The 22832-nt window shown below is 37.5% G+C and overlaps 1 protein-coding gene across 1 annotated transcript; it reads left to right on the plus strand.

The window, feature by feature from the left end:
• The first annotated feature begins 7499 nt into the window (after positions 1 to 7499).
• LOC130465637 (uncharacterized) lies at positions 7500 to 21797 on the plus strand. Its single transcript, XM_056834473.1, has 3 exons — positions 7500 to 9728; positions 9812 to 10693; positions 21198 to 21797. Exons 1-3 carry the CDS (start codon positions 7500 to 7502, stop codon positions 21795 to 21797), a joined length of 3711 nt encoding a protein of 1236 aa, XP_056690451.1.
• Positions 21798 to 22832: the final 1035 nt, after the last annotated feature.

The following is a 22832-nucleotide window of genomic DNA, read 5'->3' on the forward strand; positions in this document are numbered from 1 at the left end:
AACCATTTCTAATTTAAACTATTTTGTATGTTTAAAATGCTAAAAAAATCTAATTTTATTGTTTAAATATACATTAACCACATTTAAGTGAGTATGTGAATAACATATAGTAATTCATTTAAATTCATATAAAATTTGTAACTTTTTAACGCTTAAAAAATCGTCTAAATCCACCTAACCCACATCAGTTCCTAAAACTCGTCTAAACCCACCAGACCCATCTAATACATCTGACCCATCGGAGTCACATTTGGCCTAAACCTGTCGTAACCCACCAAACCCATCGGACCCACTCGACACGCACAACCCACCACGGCCCATATAACCCACGACCCATCATGTACTTTGTCCATTTTTTCCGACACAACTCACGACTCAACCCACCCTGATTTAACTACGGAGGTTTCTGTGTTAATTATCCCCGCCCCATGACCCACAAAACTCACTCATGAGACATCCAACACGCCACGTTGGCCATCTTTAGTTATTATCCCACTACAAATGCATCTTATCCGAAATTTCTTTTACCTTACATAGTAACTTTAAAATTTAAATATGAATCTATATAAAATGTGCAGTATGTCTACTCAATTTTGAGAATGTTGAACTTATTTTGTTAACTATAAAAATTATGGAAATATTCGGAACAAATGATTATAACTTAATTATATTACATATGTGTTTTCTTCACCCTTGAAAAAAAGTTATATGTTCAGATATTATGTCTTTTTCTTTTATTGTGTTACCCGTATCATTTTGTTGTTGCCCACCTCATTTTGTTACTTGCTCTATTTCAAGTTTACTCTTTTGAAATCAGTTATGATCAAATCCAATAAGGTTCATTAGGTCTATTAGATTTAATCAATTCCAAATCCAATAAGTTTAGATAAATTTAAATTCATTTTAAATAAGATGAAAAGAATGCACCCTACCTCCATTTTTCTTTATTCCATTTGTTTTTTATGTGATCAAAACAAAATTTAAAAAATTGGTTGTACTTTGTGGATTGTATTTATGAAGAAAGAAACTATATTTGCTAAAACTCAAAACTAAACCACCACGTCATCATGGAGAATATTATTTTATCTGTATAAATGTTCATCACTTATCAAACCACTACTTATTCACGTCTAAACAATGCGGGGATAGATGAATGTCCAATAAATCTGTTCCACCGATTTTTTATTATTTTAATTATGATTTAACATATTTATATGGAGATATTGTAGATAATAACGTCATGCAATTGAGATTAATATTTCTCATAAAGTCATAATATCTTAGATATCAGTTACTTTATTTGGATATATTGTTCGTATTTTATTGATATGTTTCCATTGTATACTTCGTAAAAGGTTAATAATAAAAATTAAAACAACCATTAACAAATTATAACTAACATATTATTGTTATATTGTCAAATCGGTTGTTGAGTATTCCACGATTTTGGTCAATATGAATAACATAGTAGCGCTCAAAAGAACAAAGAGTAGTATATGCTAAAATGCTTTCATTCCTTGATAGACAAAAATTGTTTTCATTCCTTGATTATATTATATTGGGAAGGTAAACTAATTTTAATTTATCGCAAACTTGCATTAAAATTTAATTGTTTTTCTTTAGTAGTACATTTTATCAAATATAAAAATAATTTAAGTTTAAGCTTCATATCTTGTGTACTTTTACATAAATTATTCCCTCTAAGAAATTACTATGCAATACGGAGTATGTAATCCCCCGTAATTTTATACATTTGATTTATATATTTTAACGTATATTTAATATATTTAAATAAGAATTTATGAATTTCGGAAATAAATATATAATTAACGTATATTTATTTATTACTTTTTAATATTTTCAACGATTTACGAAATCGAAAATGATTTTAGAATTTTAAGTTGAAAAGAATTTGAATTACGAAAATTGATTGAATTTATAAAACGATCTTATTCGGTTTTGGATTCGAATCCTAAAACTAAATTCCTAATTCTAGCCCAATTGACAAAGCCCAAACAATAAAGCCCAAAACTTCTCTCATCCCTTCTCTACCTCTAATGCACGTGAAACAAAAAAAAAATTGAACAAAGCAAAACCCTCCCACAACTTCACGTGAAAAAGAAAGGAAACAAATCTCCCAAACCCTGCTTCACCATACACGTGAACTCCCAAGCTCTATTCAGTCGTCGGCCGTCGTCACCGTAGACCCCTGCACCCCTTGCTTCACCACCGTCGACGTGCTCCTCTCCCCTTTGCCGGTACTCTCTCCTCCTTCCTCTTCTATTTCGTTTTCTCTTTCTTTAGTTTTATCCTCCCCTTAATCGCAGGTTCTGTTTTCTTGAACCACCAGCCAGCCGCCGCGTGCGCAGCCGCGACCCCAGGCCAACCACCACCTGCATCTTCGTCGCAGCCCTGCTCAGCCGACACCCTCTTCGATCTCTCTCCTCCTTCGCGTAGAAACCATCTCCTCCCCTGCTTGTTTCTTGCGCAAGCCAGCCGGCCGCCGCCACCGTCAACCATAGCATTGCCGTTGCCGTGCCGCCGCGCCACAGCACCACCTCCGGCCAACCACCCTCCCTTCCTTCTCTCTTTTGGTTAATTCCTTACCCTTTTATTTCATTAATGTAATATTTATGTTCTAATGATTTAATTAAGGTTTTCATAATTTAAATTATTAGTTCTGATAATTTAATTTAGAATTCAGATTATATGTTGATATTACAAACTAATTAATTTTCAGATTTTTGTTAATTATGTGTAAGTTAGAGTTTTAATTATGTTTATTAATTTAATTCATGTTTTCTTGGATTAGATTTATAGTTTTATGGTTTAATTATAATTTTCAGATTTTATATGTTTTATATAATTAAGTTGATAATTTTCAGATTATATAATTTGATTAAAATAGGAGTTTTAATTATTAAAGCATGGATTTTTAATGGTTTTAATAGTTTTGAAATCATGGTAGGATGATTATAAATTATTAAAGTTATCTTTTTTATGATTTCAAAGTTTTGGGAATAGTTTGAAATTAGTTATATTGCTGAAAATTTAAAGTATGGTGTTTGCAAAGAGTTTTCAACGAATTTCAATCACTAATTCAATAATTGTTATGCTAGGAAATCAAATATTCAAGTTTTGTTATTGGAGAAAAGTTCTAAATATGTTTAGGATGTAGTTAGAATGTGTTATTATAGCTGTGAGCGATTAGAAGTTGATTGGGAATCCTTGTTGGTTGTTTAGGCGGAGAATTCTCTGTAGGCGACGTTTGAATTATTAAAGTGGTCTTGCAGTTTGTTTACACAAGGTACGTACATACCTGTGTGCTTGGAATGTATGCTAATTGTTGAAACCATGTTGAATTATTGATGAACTTGGTTATGTTGATGTTGTTGATGAACTTAGTCAGGTTGAAATTGCATGTTTGATACTGTTGGATGAACATATTAAACCTTTATTGCATTTTGAGGATTATAACATGTTAGTATGGAAGATTGATGCAAACATGTTTGATTGGGAACACTAGATTATTTACTATATAATTCAGATCAGTTAATTGTTGTTCCCTTTTTAGCTTTTCACTACTTTATGAGGGCGGAGGACCTTATTTAGTAAGTTGAAACCTTATACCCATATTCAGGGGTTGATCAGTATTAAAGAAAAGATTAGAGTTAATTGGAATGAGTCTTGTTTGATGCCTTTGTGGTCACTTACTCAATTCCAAGATAAAAACAGTTATAAATAAATGTGAGTTGCATGCCTTATGTGATTGTTGAGTCATAACAGGGTGTCAATTTGTAAATCATGTAAAGTGAAACTGAGTAGCAATAGCTTTAGACTGTGCACGTCTAAAGTGACGGACAAACAGGAGTTGGGGTTCATGGTGGTAGCCCATGGCCTTTCATTCGGACCGGATTGATCACCGCGTCCTATTTTCAGTCAAACGTTCCTCGATATCGCAGGTCACTGAGGTTACGGAGTCGCGCCCGTACCTCGTCTAGCTAGAAAACTCGGTCCATTGCCTATTTCAATTAAAATAATATTATTGTTATAAAAGTCTAGTCCAGTCTAGCCTAGTCTAGTTAAGTATGGTCTTCAGATTATCATGCTTTGTCTGCCCTTATTTATGTTCATTAGTGTCATGTTAGGATTGATCGTTTAATAGTATCATGTTAGGATTATTATTGTTTTAGTATGTAGTACTCAGCTTTGCTGATTACGTGCTTTGTTTGTGTGTGTTGATCATGGCTATGCCTTATTGATCCTGTGATGACCCATCTTTGGTGAGCAGTCTCTAAGGATCAATAAGCGTTGCCCATCTACAGGTTTGAAGATGATGCATCATTGGGATCGGGATTAGAGAGCTTGTAGTTATATTTGTTTAATTAAGTGATTTAATTTGTTAATTTGGACTTGAAATTTGTCGTACTATTCGTGATTCCTTATTTTCGTTAATTGGTTTTTGAACTTAATATGTAATCGATTATTTATAAACCTAAAAGTTAGTTTTATGTTTTCCGCTGCAAAATTCTGAATAAGCCGTTACGTTTTCACACGGGCGATAATACTTCGATAATTCTCTATAGTTATATTTATAAAAGGGTTATTTTAGAAGACGGGAATTGTTGGGGTGTTACAGAGTACATATTATTAGTAACAATAATATGATGCTTGTTTATAATTCTTATTTTAAAAATATGTATAGATATTCAGTTCCATATTATGAAGACGTGAGAAATATAATTGTATATGGATTAAATAAGTATGTATATATGTTAGTAATGTTGTCAATGATATTATTGTGTATTAAGATATTGCATAAAATTGTATTCCATAATAAAATATTCATGATATATTATATAAGGAAAATATGCATGATAAGATACAATTTTATTAGGTAGTACTCCATATAACTAAGATATTAGCTGTCAATTTCCTACGTACGTAAAACATTGAATTTTTTTTAAATTACTTTTCCATATTGATAAGTCCTTGTTACCATGAAATATAATGCATTCAATCTAGTATGACAATAATTTATCTATTAATTAATTTATGTGTAATATAATTTTCTATATTATAAAATGAGCAAATAAAAGAGAAAGGTATACTTGTCAGCACCATGTAGTCAGATTTTTAGTTTGAGGAAAATAACATACTTATTTATTTATACATAATTATATGAACTTTAAGAATGGAATCGTGATAATTTACATTTATATGTAAATTTTTAAGATATTCAATATCAAAACAATATTTACAATTTATAACAACCAACAATATATTTCAGGTGCATATTTTTCCTTAAATACGACAAATAAATTTATAATTATTCACAATATTTGCAATGTTGATATTTTGTTATAATCTATTTCATAAACCGTACTTTGAAAACATACTTCGTAATATGATATTGAACTATAAGCTAAAACATATTTCGTAATATGATAATGAACAAATAAATATTCCGTGTAGAAAATATTTTTAGAATATATATTATCAACAAAATCTTTAGGATTTGTAATCAAAATAAATAATACACTTCCTTACATAAAATATTCTAATTCCCTCAAAAAAAGTTAATTAATTTTTTTTAATTAAAAAGAGAGGCGAATCAATGAGTGACACTTGTCATCACCACATTGATTTCCTCTCTTTTAGTATATTATATAGATATTTTCAAAAAAACAATTACTTAATTGAAATATTTCAGCTCCAAAAACAACTAGGGTCCGAAGAAGACGGAAAAGGAAAAAACGTCCCTTGCATAGGGTTCCTCGTCTTCGCCGGCAGCCGTTCCTGTCCCTGTGTAGGGTGTTACTGGTTTGTACCCGTGTGGTAGCGTTGAGTGGTATTTTTTGGTTTTGTTCTTGTGTGTGGTGGTGTCGAAGGAGATCTGTAGACTGCAATGGCCGAGGAATTAATCCATAACTGGGACAAGTTACGATTGACGGAGGAGGAGGAGGTGGTGATCGGTGGTGATTTTGAGGACGAAGACGATGAAGATTCCAAAACCCAGATTTCCCTAATCTTAATGGGGAAGGTGCTAACAAATAAACCCTTCAATGTAGAAGCTATGAAGCGAATTTTAACTGGGTTATGGAGGGCGAAGGAAAATATCATAATTCGCATGGTGGAGTCGAACCTGTTTGTGTTTCAATTTTTTTGCGAAAATGATAAGGAGCGTGTAATGGAGGGTAGCCCTTGGTTCTTTGGAAAGAAGTTGGTCGTTTTGAAGGAAATTAAGGGGGATGAACAACCTTCGGAAGTGGTGTTTACCAATACTCCATTTTGGGTACAACTTGAGGATGTCCCGTTCAATAGACGCAATATGTCTGTGGCGTACGAAGTAGGTGAGTACATGGGTGGCTTCTTGAAGTACGATGACTCCGACCCGCTGGGATGGGAAGCTGAAATGCGAATCAAAGTAATGCTAGAAATTGACAAGCCCTTACGTAGAGGAGTAAATTATCTACTGGACGTACGACTTCGAAATGGGTAGGTGTGAAGTATGAAAGGCTTGAAGACTTTTGTTTCTTCTGTGGTAAACTTGATCATGTGGAGAAAGAATGTCAACGCCCTGTGAAGAACATAAGTGATGATGATATGGTATACCAATACGGGCCGTACCTACGCGGTTCACCAAAGAAAAGAAGTAGAGTTTCAGCGTCTGAGAGGGAGAAGGAGAAACAATTTCTTAGTAAACTCCGAGGGAAGAAGATTACAAGAAGACCGAGCTATGATGACCCGCTTGCGGTGAAACTAGGTCCTCCTAGTGCTGCACGTAAGCTTCTGTTTGGTACTCCAAAATCAACTTTTAAGAAAGTGGTTTCGAGTGATAGAGGGCCACTCTTGATGGAGGTTTCAACGAAGGACGAGGAGGCAGTACTGGTAGAAAGGAAGTCAATTGATAGTCACCCGTCTCCTATTCTGAAGGGAGCATGTTCTAGTATATTAGCAATCGAGCATGATGAAAATGTAAGGCCGGCATCGAAGGCAGGATTGACAGAAAGTTTGGGGGTGAACGTGGAGGAGGCAAGTAGGATGAAATCATGGAAATCTACGTCTGAATGTCTACAAGTATGTGCTAGTAATATGGAGGGAAGAACGACAAAGGAGGTACTACTATGTACGGTGATTGAGCCGAAGAACATGACAACAGTTGGCTCAAAAGTCAACTCTCTTGTAAGTGATGCTTGTCTTCGCTTAAATGAGGATGCTCATGTTAATGAGCCTATAAATAAGAATATTGCAAAGGGTGGAAAAAGGTGGAGAAGAAATACTAAGAGGGACTTAATATCTCAATCTGTGCATGATGCTGCTATTGGTGATAAAATTGGGGATAAGAGGAATTTTTCTCATGCAAATGTTAACAACAGTGACAATGACTCGATGATGGTTGAATGTGATAAAAGACAAAAATATGAATTTTGTTCATTTTCCGGAGACGGCTTATCTCAAGTAGAGGGTGTTGGTTTAGACCAAGCCCTCGAAAAACAATGAAAATCTTAAGTTGGAACTGCCATGGGCTTGGCAACCCACGGACAGTTAATGCTCTCCGGGATTGGTGTTGGAGAGAGCGGCTAAATATTGTCTTTCTTATGGAGACGATGATAGATGCAGGTAGATTGGAAAAGATTCGTAATATATGTGGTTTTGTTAACGGGGTGTGTTTGAGTAGTGCTGGCCTGTCTGGTGGTATGGGCTTCTGGTGGCGGGATATAAACGTTGTTACAGGTTCGTATTCAACCCACCATTTTATTGCAGACATTCTTGATAATGAAAATTCGCCGGTTTGGAGAGCTGTTGGTATATATGGGTGGCCAGAAGCAGAAAATAAGCATTTGACATGGTCTTTAATGGAGAGAATAAAATCGAGTAGTTCTCTACCGTGTGTGATGTTTGGTGATTTCAATGAAATTGTTAGTCAGAATGAAAAAGATGGGGGGTCTGTTAGGTGTGAGAGGGTGATGGATGCATTTAGGGGGGCTATAGATGAATGTGGCTTACGTGACTTGGGTTACAAGGGGAGTATTTTCACATGGAAAAGAGGCACTAATTTGAATACTTTTGTTCGGGAGAGACTGGACCGATTCATGGCTGATGTGGGATGGTGTTCGGCTTTCCCAGTGTATAGTGTACGTCATTTCCCGATGTATAGATCCGACCATGCTCCTATAATTCTGTCTGCAAGCAATTATTATGAAAGGGGGCGTACAAAAAAGTTGTTTCGGTTTGAGGCGTTATGGCTTTCGAAGCCGGAATGTGGTGAGGTTGTAGCAAGTGCATGGGTGAGTGGTGCGAGAGAAATAGTATCCCAACGCATCTCTAGAGTAGCGGAGAGTCTGTCGGCGTGGGCGGTGGCTAGTTTTGGTAGTATAAAAAAGAAAATCAAGGCAACTAAGGAGAAACTAAGAGTGGCACAATCCCAATTCCCTGACGCTGCTATGTTGGGGTTGTGTCAATCCCTATCTTCAGAGCTAGATGACTTGCATCAACAAGAGGAGTCGTATTGGCATGCTCGAGCCCGGGTGAATGAACTTCGTGATGGCGATAAAAATACGTCGTATTTTCATCAAAAAGCGAGTCAAAGGAAGCTTAGAAATACAATCACAGGGCTATTGGATGATAATGACATTTGGCGGTCTAGCAAGGTTGATTTGGAGGAAATTGTATCTTCGTACTTTAGTGGACTCTTTGCTTCAGAACATCCCTATGGTTTTGATGAAGCTCTGGCAGGTATAAGAAATGTAGTATCCGAGGAGATGAATTTGTGTCTAGAGATTGAGCCGACGGATGAAGAAATTAAAAATGCTTTATTTCAAATGCATCCTAACAAAGCTCCGGGACCGGATGGTATGCATGCTCTATTTTTCCAGAAGTTTTGGCATATTGTCGGTAGCGATATTATTATGTTTGTTAAGCAATGGTGGCGCGGCCAATTGAATTTAAATGATGCTAATAAAACTTGTGTGGTCTTGATTCCGAAATGTGAGAACCCAAAATGCATTACGGAGTTTAGACCTATAAGTTGTTGCAATGTTTTGTATAAGATAATCTCAAAAACTCTGGCAAATAAGTTGAAACCGTTATTAGGAGATATTATTTCGGTTAACCAGAGTGCTTTTGTTCCAAAAAGGTTGATTACCGATAATGCATTGGTAGCGTTTGAGATTTTTCATGCTATGAAGAGAGGTGGAGAAGGTCGCGATGGTTCTGTTGCATTAAAACTTGATATGAAGAAGGCGTACGATAGAGTAGAGTGGACTTTTCTGGAGAAGGTTATGTACAAAATGGGTTTCTGTGATAATTGGGTACGAAGAATATTGGATTGTCTTTCTAGTGTCTCGTTTGCTTTCAAAATTAATGGACAGATATCTGGGTCCGTTATTCCGACTAGAGGACTTCGTCAAGGTGATCCCATTTCTCCCTATTTGTTTCTCATTGTTGCTGATGCTTTTTCTTCTTTGATTGCAAAGGCGGCTCGTGAAAAATTAATTCATGGGGCTAAAATCTGTAACAATGCGCCTAGGGTGTCACATTTATTCTTTGCGGATGACAGTATTCTATTTGCAAAAGCGTCTGTTGGGGAATGCTCCGTTATAGCTGATATTATTAGTAAATATGAGCGAGCATCTGGACAAAGTGTCAATCTTGATAAAACGGATGTTGTTTTTAGCAAATGTGTTGATGTTAATCGGCGACAAGAAATTGTGTCAATTCTAGGGGTAAGAGAGGTGGCAAGACATGAGAAATACTTGGGGTTACGATAATTGGGAAATCAAAAAAAGCAATCTTTGCTATTCTGAAGGAGAGGATATGGAAGAAGCTACAGGGGTGGAAAGAAAAGTTGCTATCTAGGCCCGGGAAGGAGACTTTGATAAAAGCAGTAGCACAAGCCATTCCGACGTACATGATGAGTATTTTTAAAATACCGGATGGTTTAATAGATGAAATTCATGCTATGCTTGCTCGTTTCTGGTGGGGTTCGAATGATAACTCAAGAAAAATGCATTGGCACTCTTGGGATCATATGTGCAAGCCTAAAGCCATGGGGGGAATGGGGTTTAGAGATCTGAAGGTTTTTAACCAAGCCTTGCTCGCAAAACAGGTTTGGCGTCTCCATGTTGAGTCATCCTCCTTACTACATTCCGTACTAAAGGCTCGATACTTTAAGCATCACGATGTGATCGAGGCTTACCGGGGGTATGATCCAAGCTACTCATGGCGGAGTTTGTGGGGTGCAAAATCATTATTACTTGAAGGCCTTAGGTGGAGAGTTGGTAACGGCACAAATATAAATGTATGGTGTAACAATTGGCTGCCAGACTCGAATATTGCTCCTGCTCCAAAAATTGGGTCTACTATTATATATGATTTGCAAGTAGCAGAGTGTATCAACCATGAATGTGGGGAATGGGATACAAGCATCTTAAGAGCTAATTTTAGTGAGGAGGACTGTAAGGCAATTACCAACATTCCTCTTTCTATTTTTATGCCTAATGATAAATTGTTTTGGTGGCCTACAAAAGATGGAGTATATACGGTTAAGTCGGGCTACTGGTTGGGAATGTTAGGGAGAGCTCAGGTTGGTAGTGATGAAGAGAGTGATATGTGGAAGTTAGTATGGAACCTCGGCGGCCCTCCAAAGTTATCACATTTTGTGTGGCAAGCTTGTAAAGGTAGTATGGCGGTAAGAGGAGAGTTGTTTCGGCGTCACATTTCACTCGACGATTTGTGTTCTTGCTGTGGTCTTGAAGTAGAGACGATAAATCATGTGTTATTTGAATGTGAGGTGGCGAAACACATATGGGATGGTAGCAACTTCGCAAGTTTGATCATGAAGGAAATAATGCCCTTGGTCCAAGTATGCATTCTATGTTAAGTCTAATAAATGCGGTTCAGTATTAATTAACAAGTTAATAATTCAGTGAGATCAAGTGAACTGAATGCCTAGCTAGAGGCCGCTTCAGTTCAAGTGGAATTAATGATATTAATCCACAGCTTACTCTTGACTGAACCCGTAGGGTCACACAAATAGTACGTAAACGGATCAAGTATTTAATGGCATTAGATACTCCATCTATGGATATTCGGAATCGACGGATCTTGGTTTCAGTGGGAGCTGAGATCGTCACAGGCAAGAAATGAATACTCCGGAAACGATGATATTGCCGGAAACGGAAACATGGTACGTATCGGAAAATATTATCGGAAATGGAAATATTGCCAGAATCGGAAATATTGCCGGAAACGGAAATATTGTCAGAATCGGAAATATTATCGGAATCGGAAAATAATTCCGGAAACGGAAATATTAAATATTTGTTCGAAACGGAAATTGATTCCGGAATCGGAAATATTAAATATTGTTCGTATCGGAAATGAATTCCGGAACCGGGAATTTAATCGGAAGCGTATCGTACGAATTAGCATCGGACGAGGCCTGCCGGACGAAGGCCCAGCACGAAGTCGGGCCATCGCCCAGCAAGCCAAACGCGCGCCCAGCCAAGGCAGCGCCCAGGCCCACCGCAAGGCAGGCCCAGTGCGCGCCAAGGCCATGGCCTCGCTGCGTGGGCTGCTGCTCGCACGCACACGCATGGGCGGCCCTCGTGGCTGCCGTGTGTGTGTGAGTTTGTGTTCATGCATGATTCCTAAAACTATTAGAGTTAGTATATGATTAAATTCCTATTCCTAAAAGGATAAATTAATTAATTAGAGTTCTTGTAGGATTCTAAGTTTAATTAATTCGTGTCCTACTAGGATTCCAATTCCCTTTCCATAACTCTATAAATACGTGCCTAGGGTCACATATTTTCAGAGATTAATTCAAGTATTCAAAGTGAGTTTTGAGAGAAAAATACAGCCATATTTCTTACCTAAGAGTGCCGAAAATTCTAGTACCTTAAGGGCGACTCTAGTTGGTCAATCTTAAGGCGGATCCGGACGTGCTGTGGACTATCTACGGAGGGACGACACTTGGAGTCCTAAAGACTTGTTCTTGTTCGGTTCGGGCGCAGCTAGGGAAGGCACGCAACAAAGAGTATGCATCTAAATTATGCTATATGATTATGTGCAAATAATATGTATTCCTGGCTTAATGGTTGTTTCCGCATGATTTATGTATTGTCATATGTATCATAACCTAACAGTGGTATCACGAGCCTCTTATTATTTTCATAATCTAAATTGCATGAACATGGTTAAATATTACAAATTTGCAAGAATAAAAAGGGGTGATTAATTTTCGTAATTGTTAATTAATTGCAAATTGCGTTTATTTAATTATACGTACGCAGTTTTTCGGCAGTTTCTTCGTTACTCATCCAAATCGAGTGATTTTTGTGTCAATTCCGCATGTAAAAGGCATTCTAAAATTTTGACAAAAGTAGTATTTTTCTGCCGAACCCAGAATTCTCAAATTCGAAGCCTAACTATGACTTTTCGAAGGTTTTAGTTTTTCGAATGCAAAATTTCGTAAATTTAAGATGTTAAATTAAATATTTGCGATTCTTGTTGATAAATCTTGAATTTTTGATTGACCTACTGTATATGTTTAACAAGTTTGAATGCCTAGCCTTGTTAATTATGCAATCTAATTTGTAATTATGATTAATTTGTTGAAAATTAGAATAATTTAGAATTAATTTGATTTTCATAATTAATTATAATTTAATTAGAAACCTATGATTAAAAACCACCATAAAAATTGTAAATTTATGATAAATTTTAAATTTTTATGACCTAGACTTGAATCCATAACAATCGGAAATCAATTGAATAATAAATTTTCGATTTTTCGCCCTAAAATTATGAAATTAATATTATTTATTAATTTGTCATTAATTTTAAATATAAATTTTAAATTTTTATGCGATTCGTTCATATAACTTGCACGCACAAAGCAATGGACGCTTCGTGTTACCCTTAAGGGGTGTTGTATAGTGCGGGCATGCGACGACGAGCAAGGGAGCTCGTCGCCCGTGCGGCACCAATGCAATGAGCAAGGCATGGTGCACGAGCACAAGGCAGCAGCCCTGCCTTGTGTCGTGGGCCACGAGCTATGAACAAATGGGCATGGGCGAAAGGCAAGCCAAGGCAGTCGCGTGTGGGCAGCAAGCGAGCTGCGCCACAACGCGCACTGCCTCGCGCAAGAGCGCGCAGCCTCGCGCGCAGCGAGCGCAAGCTCGCGTGCCACGAGCGCTGCGCCCAGCGTTGATCGCGCGGAATTGCTCGCGCACAGCGAGCAATGGGTAGAGCGCACAGCGAGCGATGGCTCGCGTGCGTCGAGCGCTGGCGCGCGCGCAGCGAGCACCACAGCGTGTGATGGCTTGCGATGGAAGATGCAGCAGCTATGCGACGAGCGCATGGGCTGCGCGCACATGGCCAGCAATGGCTGTGTGCGTGCGGCCCATGGGCGTGCGATGCGTAGGGTGTTTGCGTTGCGATTAGATCGTTTTGAATGTTTAATTTGAAATTTTCCGTTTACGTAATTTTAATTAATTTTAAAATTAATAATTTAAATTATTTTCTTGGATTTTAATTTTGAATATTGTAATTATAATAAATTTTATTTATTCTAATTATTTTACTAAAATTAAAATCATGAATTAATTTAAATACGACTGAAATTAAATTAAACTTTTTGGATTCAATTATAAATTTATATGAGCTTTAAATTTTAATTAAATTTGTATGTTTCCGGTTAGACTAGAAATACATTTTTATGTTTAAAATTAGTAAAGCATATGAATTTATTGGTTTAAGTGGGAGCCCTTTTAGTCATAAACTCTTGATTAGGTCTACAAATCCTTAAGGTTAAAACAACTTGATTAGAATTAATAAGGACTAAATAATTGGTAGATTATTGGTGCCCTTGATTAATTGCTGCAAATGTTTACGTGATGCATAATGTGTTTTACTAACCAGCTATGTGGACCATTCATGATAATGAATGGGTGAATGGTATATATTGTATATGTACTGTTTTGCAGGTTATGAAGTGACTAGTATGGCCCAAATAGGATAGAAAATATGGTCTGCGTACCATTAATTTGAATGTAATTGGTCTAAAGTACCAAAGTTATTTTTCAATTCAAATATGGTCTGCGTACCATCAAATAGTTGTAATTAGTTTTAATTATAGCTTATCCTATTTGAAGAAAATGGTGCCTCCCACGGAGATTTTCAAGACGGACTTTGAAGTCAAAGCTTCAAGATGAAGTTGGGCCATACTAGATCACATTTATCTTATGCATGTTTTAAGTTATTTATTGCTTTTAAATATGTCTTAAGATGCATGAGATCAAAAGCTTGATTATGTTGCATGATTAAGGATTTTAGTTCACTTAAAATCTAACCAACATAGTAAGAGCCTTAAGTTCCAAACTTAAAAATTGAGTTAAAAGGTGCCATGCCAAAATATACACTTGCTTGGATATCCTTTACATCAATCTAGTAATAGTTTTCGCTCAGCGAGGTGTTACTTATTGGTCCTAAAGGGGCAAGGTACACAAACAATTGTGAGTACATGTTAGTTTTGGTGAAACTCAACGATATAAGTAAGGAGTCCTTTTATGTCGTGGCAAAATCGATAGGTTTACCTAATAAGTTCTTAGACGTACCTATCAACCAAGAATAGTTTCTAGACTATTAGCAAAAGGCTTTTGCTTACCTAAGATGTTCTAGGATTAAGTCGACAAACTGTGCTTAGTTCTTCAATGATTTTAGGATCTTGGAATCATTTTATTCACACCTGCCGGAACACATAACTTGAATAAAATGCTTAATAAACATTGAATTATGCATGTATGCTAGAATTTAAGTTTATTAAGAGAAACTGTGAATGGTTATTTATTTGTTTATTCTTTTCAATTGTAGTTTTTAATATGGCAAACAACAATTCATTCAACATTCGATCAATTCTCGAAAAGGAGAAGTTGAACGGGAAAAACTTCCTAGACTGGCAAAGGAACTTGCAAATAGTTCTTATGCAGGAAGAAAAGGAGTATGTCCTAGATGAGGCGATGCCCGAAGCTGTAGGCGACGGGGTCACTCAGGCAGCCCTCAATCGTTGGATTGATGCCAACAAGGATGTGAAATGTCTAATGCTCGCCACCATGAGTGCGGATCTGCAGAAAACGTTCATCAACTCAGATGCTTTCACAATCATCAGTGAGTTGAAGAACATGTTCCAAGATCTGGCTCGAGTCGAAAGATTCGAGACTCACAGGCAAATTCTTGAGACCAAGCTTAAGAAAGGCGAGCCCGTAAGTCCACATGTTCTCAAAATGATTGGACTCATTGAGAATATGAGTCGGCTGGATCAGCAATTTTCTCAGGAAATGGCTATAGACACCATCCTCCATTCTCTTCATAGCGGGTATGATCAGTTCAAACTGAACTACAGTATGAATAGTCTGGACAAAACGCTCACTGAGCTTCACGGTATGCTGAAGACCGCTGAAAAGACGCTCAAAAGTGATAAGCAGGATGTGCTTATGGTGCGTGGGGGCAAGTTCAAGAAATCTGGAAAGAAGAGGAATGCTAAGAAAGGTGGAAACAAGGCCAGCCCAACTAAGCAAACTGGCGCCAAATCTGTAAAGAGGAAGGTCAGTCAACCCACTTCTGAATCTGAATGCTTCGACTGCAAGAAGAAGGGGCATTGGAAGAGAGATTGCTTGAAGCTAAAGGAAGATCAGAAGAACGGAACAGTCGTTCCATCTTCTGGTATTTTCGTTATAGACTGTATACTTGCTAATTCAACTTCTTGGGTATTAGATACAGGTTGTGGCTCACACTTATGTTCCAATCCACAGGGACTAAGAAGAAGTAGAAAGTTAAGCAAGGGTGAAGTCGACCTACGAGTGGGAAATGGAGCACGAATTGCTGCATTAAGCTGTAGGAACTTACTTTTTGTCGTTGCCCTCCGGGCTAGTTTTGGAACTGGAAGATTGTTTCCATGTTCCAAGTCTTACTAAAAACATCATTTCAGTTTCTTGCCTAGATGCTAAGGGATTTTCCTTTTTAATAAAAGACAATAGTTGTTCGTTTTATTTTAAAGAGATGTTTTATGGATCTGCTAGATTAGTCAATGGACTTTATTTATTAGATCACGACAAACAAGTATATAACATAAATACCAAAAAGGACAAAAAGGATGATTCAGATCTCACCTATCTGTGGCATTGTCGATTAGGCCATATAAACTTGAAACGCTTAGAAAGACTTCAAAAGGAAGGAATTCTAGAACCATTTGACTTAGAGGATTATGGTAAATGCGAATCATGTTTACTTGGCAAAATGACAAAGCAACCTTTCTCTAAAGTTGGAGAAAGAGCAAATGAACTATTGGGTTTAATCCATACAGATGTATGTGGACCAATGAGTACAAATGCTAGAGGTGGTTTCAGCAACTTTATCACTTTCACTGATGACTTCAGTAGGTATGGTTATGTCTACCTAATGAAGCATAAGTCTGAATCCTTTGACAAATTCAAGGAATTTCAGAGTGAAGTAGAGAATCAATTAGGCAAGAAGATAAAGGCACTGCGGTCTGATAGAGGCGGTGAATATCTGAGCTATGAATTTGATGACCATCTGAAAGAATGTGGAATTCTATCAGAATTGACTCCTCCTGGAACACCACAATGGAACGGTGTGTCGGAACGGAGGAACAGAACCTTGCTAGACATGGTCAGGTCAATGATGGGTCAGACCGAACTTCCATTAGAATTTTGGGGACATGCACTAAATACAGCTGCACTCACTATAAATAGAGCTCCGTCTAAAGCTGTCGAAAAGACTCCATACGAATTATGGTTTGGAAAGCCTCCAAATGTGTCTTTTCTTAAGATTTGGGGATGTGATGTATACGTCAAACGATTAATTTCAGACAAACTTCATCCAAAATCTGACAAATGTATCCTTGTGGGCTATCCAAAGGAAACAAAGGGGTATTACTTCTACAATACATCTGAGAACAAGGTATTTGTTGCTCGAGATGGTGTCTTTTTGGAGAAAGATCACATTTCCAAAATGACAAGTGGGAGAAAAGTAGACCTCGAAGAAATTCGAGTCGAACAACAAACTCTAGAGAATGCTCAAGATGACATTCAGGATGAAACTCAGAGATCTTTAGAAGAATCTGGTGAGAATCATGGTCAATCTAGAAATGTTACCCCGCGTAGATCGCAAAGATATAGATCTCAACCGGAAAGGTACTTAGGCATTTTGACGAACGAGAGCTATGACGTTCTATTTCTTGAAAGTGATGAACCTGCGACTTACAAACAAGCTATGACGAGACCTAGCTCCAAGCAGTGGCAAGAAGCCATGCAATCTGAATTGGACTCCATGTCTGAAAACCAAGTATGGGATTTGGTCGATTTGCCAGATGGCTATCAAGCCATTGGAAGCAAATGGGTTTTCAAACTGAAAAAGGACAAGGATGGGAAACTTGAAGTTTTTAAAGATAGATTGGTTGCAAAAGGTTACAGGCAAGTCCACGGTGTGGATTACGATGAAACTTTCTCACCAGTTGCAATGCTAAAGTCTATTCGGATAATGTTAGCAATCGCTGCATATTACGATTACGAAATATGGCAGATGGATGTCAAAACTGCTTTCTTAAACGGCGTTTTAACAGAAACTGTGTTTATGACACAGCCTGAAGGTTTTGAGGATCCAAAGAATGCTAAAAAGGTATGCAAGCTAAAGAAATCAATCTACGGATTGAAGCAGGCATCCAGGAGCTGGAATATACGTTTTGATGAAGCAGTCAGTGACTTTGGTTTTATCAAGAACGCGGACGAATCTTGTGTATACAAGAAGGTCAGTGGGAGCAAATTTGCTTTCCTAGTATTATATGTCGACGACATATTACTTATCGGAAATGACATTCCTATGTTGAACTCTGTCAAGATTTGGCTTGGGAAATGTTTTTCGATGAAGGATCTAGGAGAAGCACAGTACATATTGGGCATCAAGATTTACAGAGATAGATCTAAAAGGATGATTGGACTTAGTCAAAGCACTTATATCAATAAGGTGCTTGATAGGTTCAAGATGGCGGACTCCAAGCGAGGCTACGTACCCATGTCTCATGGAATGACTCTAAGCAAGACTCAGTGCCCAAAAACACTTGATGAGCGTAGACGAATGAATGGGATTCCATATGCATCATTGATTGGTTCAATAATGTATGCTATGATATGTACACGCCCGGATGTTGCGTACGCACTCAGTGCTACGAGCAGATACCAGTCAGACCCAGGAGAGGCGCATTGGACTGCTGCCAAGAACATTCTGAAGTACCTAAAAAGGCACAAAGATGACTTCCTGGTCTATGGTGGAGATGATGAATTAATTGTTAAAGGCTATACGGACGCAAGTTTCCAAACCGACAAAGATGATTTCAGATCACAGTCTGGGTTTGTCTTCTGCCTCAACGGAGGAGCAGTAAGCTGGAAAAGTGCTAAGCAAAGCACCATTGCGGATTCTACAACTGAAGCGGAGTACATTGCTGCACATGAAGCAGCAAAGGAAGCTATATGGCTAAGGAAGTTCATAAGTGAACTTGGTGTAGTCCCCTCCATTAAAGGACCAATAGCCCTGTATTGTGACAATAACGGAGCTATTGCACAGGCAAAAGAGCCTAGACACCACCAGAGAGTCAAGCATGTACTTCGTAGATTTCACCTTCTACGAGAGTTCGTTGAAAGAAAAGAAGTCGAGATAAGCAAGATTGGAACTGATGACAACATATCAGATCCATTAACTAAACCTCTGCCGCAGGCGAAGCACAACTCGCACACTGCAGCTATGGGAATCAAGCATATTGGAGAATGGCTTTGATGTCTCTGTTTAATGTTTTAAAGTTTTAGAGTTTAAATCTTTGTAAAACATTATTGGTTAATCATTCACAATAAATGAAAAGAATTCATTTTTCCATTTAATTTGTGGTTTATTAAATGATGAGTCCCTTCAATTTGACGATATATTCAAGATAGACTGTCAGGACCAGTCCTGTGACTAAGAAATGTCTATCAAGTGAACTTGAATGTCAAAGGTTGAAAATGGTCCCTAGTCGGAGTTTTCTATAAAATTGGACGCATAGAAAATGTTAGACGATTAGAATGCAAGATGACTAGTAGTTCAGTTTCTTGAACTATGTGGACATGGCAATGTCATAATCATTTGCATAGATACTTACTTTGGGAAGACTAGTATCGGACAAGACCTATGAAACTTTACTGTAAGAGATGAAAATCTGTCATAAGTAAATTTCATTAAATTATTAGACACTAAATCCTCAATACCTGAGTGATTTGAGATTACTTGTTTGAGAACTGGTTGCTTTGACGTTGACCAACCGTCGCACCGTAAAAGGAGGCTATAAAGGCAACGCTCAGGTAATCACCTATCAAACGAAGTCTAATCTCAAGATCGCAAGATTGGGATTGTCCTCCCATAAATCGGGATGAGATGCTTAAAAGTTGTACAAGGCCACTCGGAGAGCTAGAAACTGTGAAATGCATGGCCGTGCTCGGATGAATCATAGGCTATGATTATCTGTTTATTTGATCAGTTGAACTCTGAAACCGAGGAACACCTCTGGACATAATAAGGATGACAACTCTTACCTTATGTTCAAGAGCAAGCATCGAGCGACAAAGGAATTAGGAAATGCACACTTGTCCCTAAGGACAAGTGGGAGACTGAAGGAAATAATGCCCTTGGTCCAAGTATGCATTCTATGTTAAGTCTAATAAATGCGGTTCAATATTAATTAACAAGTTAATAATTCAGTGAGATTAAGTGAGCTGAATGCCTAGCTAGAGGCCGCTTCAGTTCAAGTGGAATTAATGATATTAATCCACAGCTTACTCTTGACTGAACCCGTAGGGTCACACAAATAGTACGTAAACGGATCAAGTATTTAATGGCATTAGATACTCCATCTATGGATATTCGGAATCGATGGATTTTGGTTTCAGTGGGAGCTGAGATCGTCACAGGCAAGAAATGAATACTCCGGAAACGATGATATTGCCGGAAACGGAAACATGGTACGTATCGGAAAATATTATCGGAAATGGAAATATTGCCAGAATCGGAAATATTGCCGGAAACGGAAATATTGTCAGAATCGGAAATATTATCGGAATCGGAAAATAATTCCGGAAACAGAAATATTAAATATTTGTTCGAAACGGAAATTGATTCCGGAATCGGAAATATTAAATATTGTTCGTATCGGAAATGAATTCCGGAACCGGGAATTTAATCGGAAGCGTATCGTACGAATTAGCATCGGACGAGGCCTGCCGGACGAAGGCCCAGCACGAAGTCGGGCCATCGCCCAGCAAGCCAAACGCGCGCCCAGCCAAGGCAGCGCCCTGGCCCACCGCAAGGCAGCGCCCAGGCCCACCGCAAGGCAGGCCCAGCGCGCGCCAAGGCCATGGCCTCGCTGCGTGGGCTGCTGCTCGCACGCACACGCATGGGCGGCCCTCGTGGCTGCCGTGTGTGTGTGAGTTTGTGTTCATGCATGATTCCTAAAACTATTAGAGTTAGTATATGATTAAATTCCTATTCCTAAAAGGATAAATTAATTAATTAGAGTTCTTGTAGGATTCTAAGTTTAATTAATTCGTGTCCTACTAGGATTCCAATTCCCTTTCCATAACTCTATAAATACGTGCCTAGGGTCACATATTTTCAGAGATTAATTCAAGTATTCAAAGTGAGTTTTGAGAGAAAAATACAGCCATATTTCTTACCTAAGAGTGCCGAAAATTCTAGTACCTTAAGGGCGACTCTAGTTGGTCAATCTTAAGGCGGATCCGGACGTGCTGTGGACTATCTACGGAGGGACGACACTTGGAGTCCTAAAGACTTGTTCTTGTTCGGTTCGGGCGCAGCTAGGGAAGGCACGCAACAAAGAGTATGCATCTAAATTATGCTATATGATTATGTGCAAATAATATGTATTCCTGGCTTAATGGTTGTTTCCGCATGATTTATGTATTGTCATATGTATCATAACCTAACAGATCAATGGGTGCCCTTCAGTTTCGTTCCCCCGTAGGCTGAGGTGGATTGCGAGCAAAGTAAGCATAGATGAGGTACGATGCATTTTAACAATGGCGTGGGGCATTTGGTTCTGTCGTAACAAATTTGTGCATGACCAAACCAAGGTGGATGCTCCCTCTACTATAGCAGGATTTTTGAAATTGGTGGATGACTATCGCGCATACTCGGGTAAGGTGTTTGCCCCTATTACTACTACTCAATATGCTTGTTTATCATCATCCTCATGGGTCCCCCCTCCTAGTGGAATTGTGAAAGTTAATATTGATGCGCACATAATGGAAGGAGAATATGTTGGTTTGGGCGTAGTTATAAGGGACATGGCTGGTGTTGTTCTTGTTGCTGCAACAAGGAGGATTAAGGTGGGTTGGAATGCATGCACTAGTGAGGCAGCTGTTGCACGTTATGGTATGCAGGTAGCTAGGAGATGTGGGTACAATAGCATATGGCTCGAGAGTGACGCGCTCAATGTGGTAAAAGCAATCGATCGACCGACAATAGGTTATTCGCCTTTGTTTCTCATTTATGATGATATTAACATGTTATCTAAGTCGTTTAATGTTTTCGTAATCTCTCATGTTAAGAGGGCAGGGAATACGGTAGCTCATCTCGTGGCAAGATGTGATACAAAAGATAGTTCTGAATTAGTTTGTATGGAAACTATTCCCCAAAGTATCCTATCTTTGGCGGTTTTGGATTTGCAATAATATCTCGGCCTAACTTTCTCCCTCAAAAAAAAATATAGATATTTTCATTTTAATTAAAAAAATCTTCAAAATCACTAATAATGTATAAAATTAATCATTTAACCCTTTAAAATGTTTATTTATCAACCTTTTTTTTATAATATAAAAGTTATAAAAAACTAGGCAAAAGTTACAAAAAACTACATAAAAGTTATCTTGATGTACAATAAATTTATTATACACTTTATGCGCGTAAGACCTTTATGTATAAAAAATATTGTTCAAACATTGTTCAAACATCTATCTTTATTTATTTTTATTTTTTTCTCTCTCTTTTGTATAACTGTTATGTACTTCCTCCGTCTTTTAATACTCGCAACGTTCTTTAGTTCCACGCATGCCAATGCATAACTTTGCAAAAATTATAAAAAGTTGATATTTTGAAAATACACATTGAGACGAATCTAACAAGATCCCACATGACTATGTTTTATCTTATATAAAAAACACTAAGAATAGTCAAAGTAGATTATATGAATAGTGGCAAAAGTCCAAACGTTGCGAGTATTAAAAGACGGAGGAAGTATAAGATTATAGAATATTACAATATTAGATGGTTTTGGTAAAGTCAAATCGACATATCAATTATTGAAAATATATTTACTTAATATTTTGGTCAAATTAAGACATTAAGCATATCAAGTATTTTGGTCAAATTATCATATTAAACATATAAAATACTCCGACACGTAGTAGGGAGAAAATTTCATATTAGATGATTAAATGAGTACGTTCAAGATTTATAATTACGCATTAGCTTTAAATATTGTAGGTAGATACATACTCCCCCGTCTCTTTTTATTCTTTACGTTTTGTATTTTGCACGCGTTTTAACGACCAATTAATGTGCATAGAAGCAAACGAAAGATTACTTACCATTTTCCCAAATCAAACCGATTAGGCGATTATCTTTTTTTTTTTTTTTTTCTGACAAAGATTAGGCGATTATCACTTCATGCTTACAATATCAATTATCATACACATTAGTAATTTACC

The sequence above is a fragment of the Spinacia oleracea genome, chromosome 1 (genome assembly GCF_020520425.1).
Source record: "Spinacia oleracea cultivar Varoflay chromosome 1, BTI_SOV_V1, whole genome shotgun sequence".
Taxonomy (NCBI): Eukaryota; Viridiplantae; Streptophyta; class Magnoliopsida; order Caryophyllales; family Amaranthaceae; genus Spinacia; species Spinacia oleracea.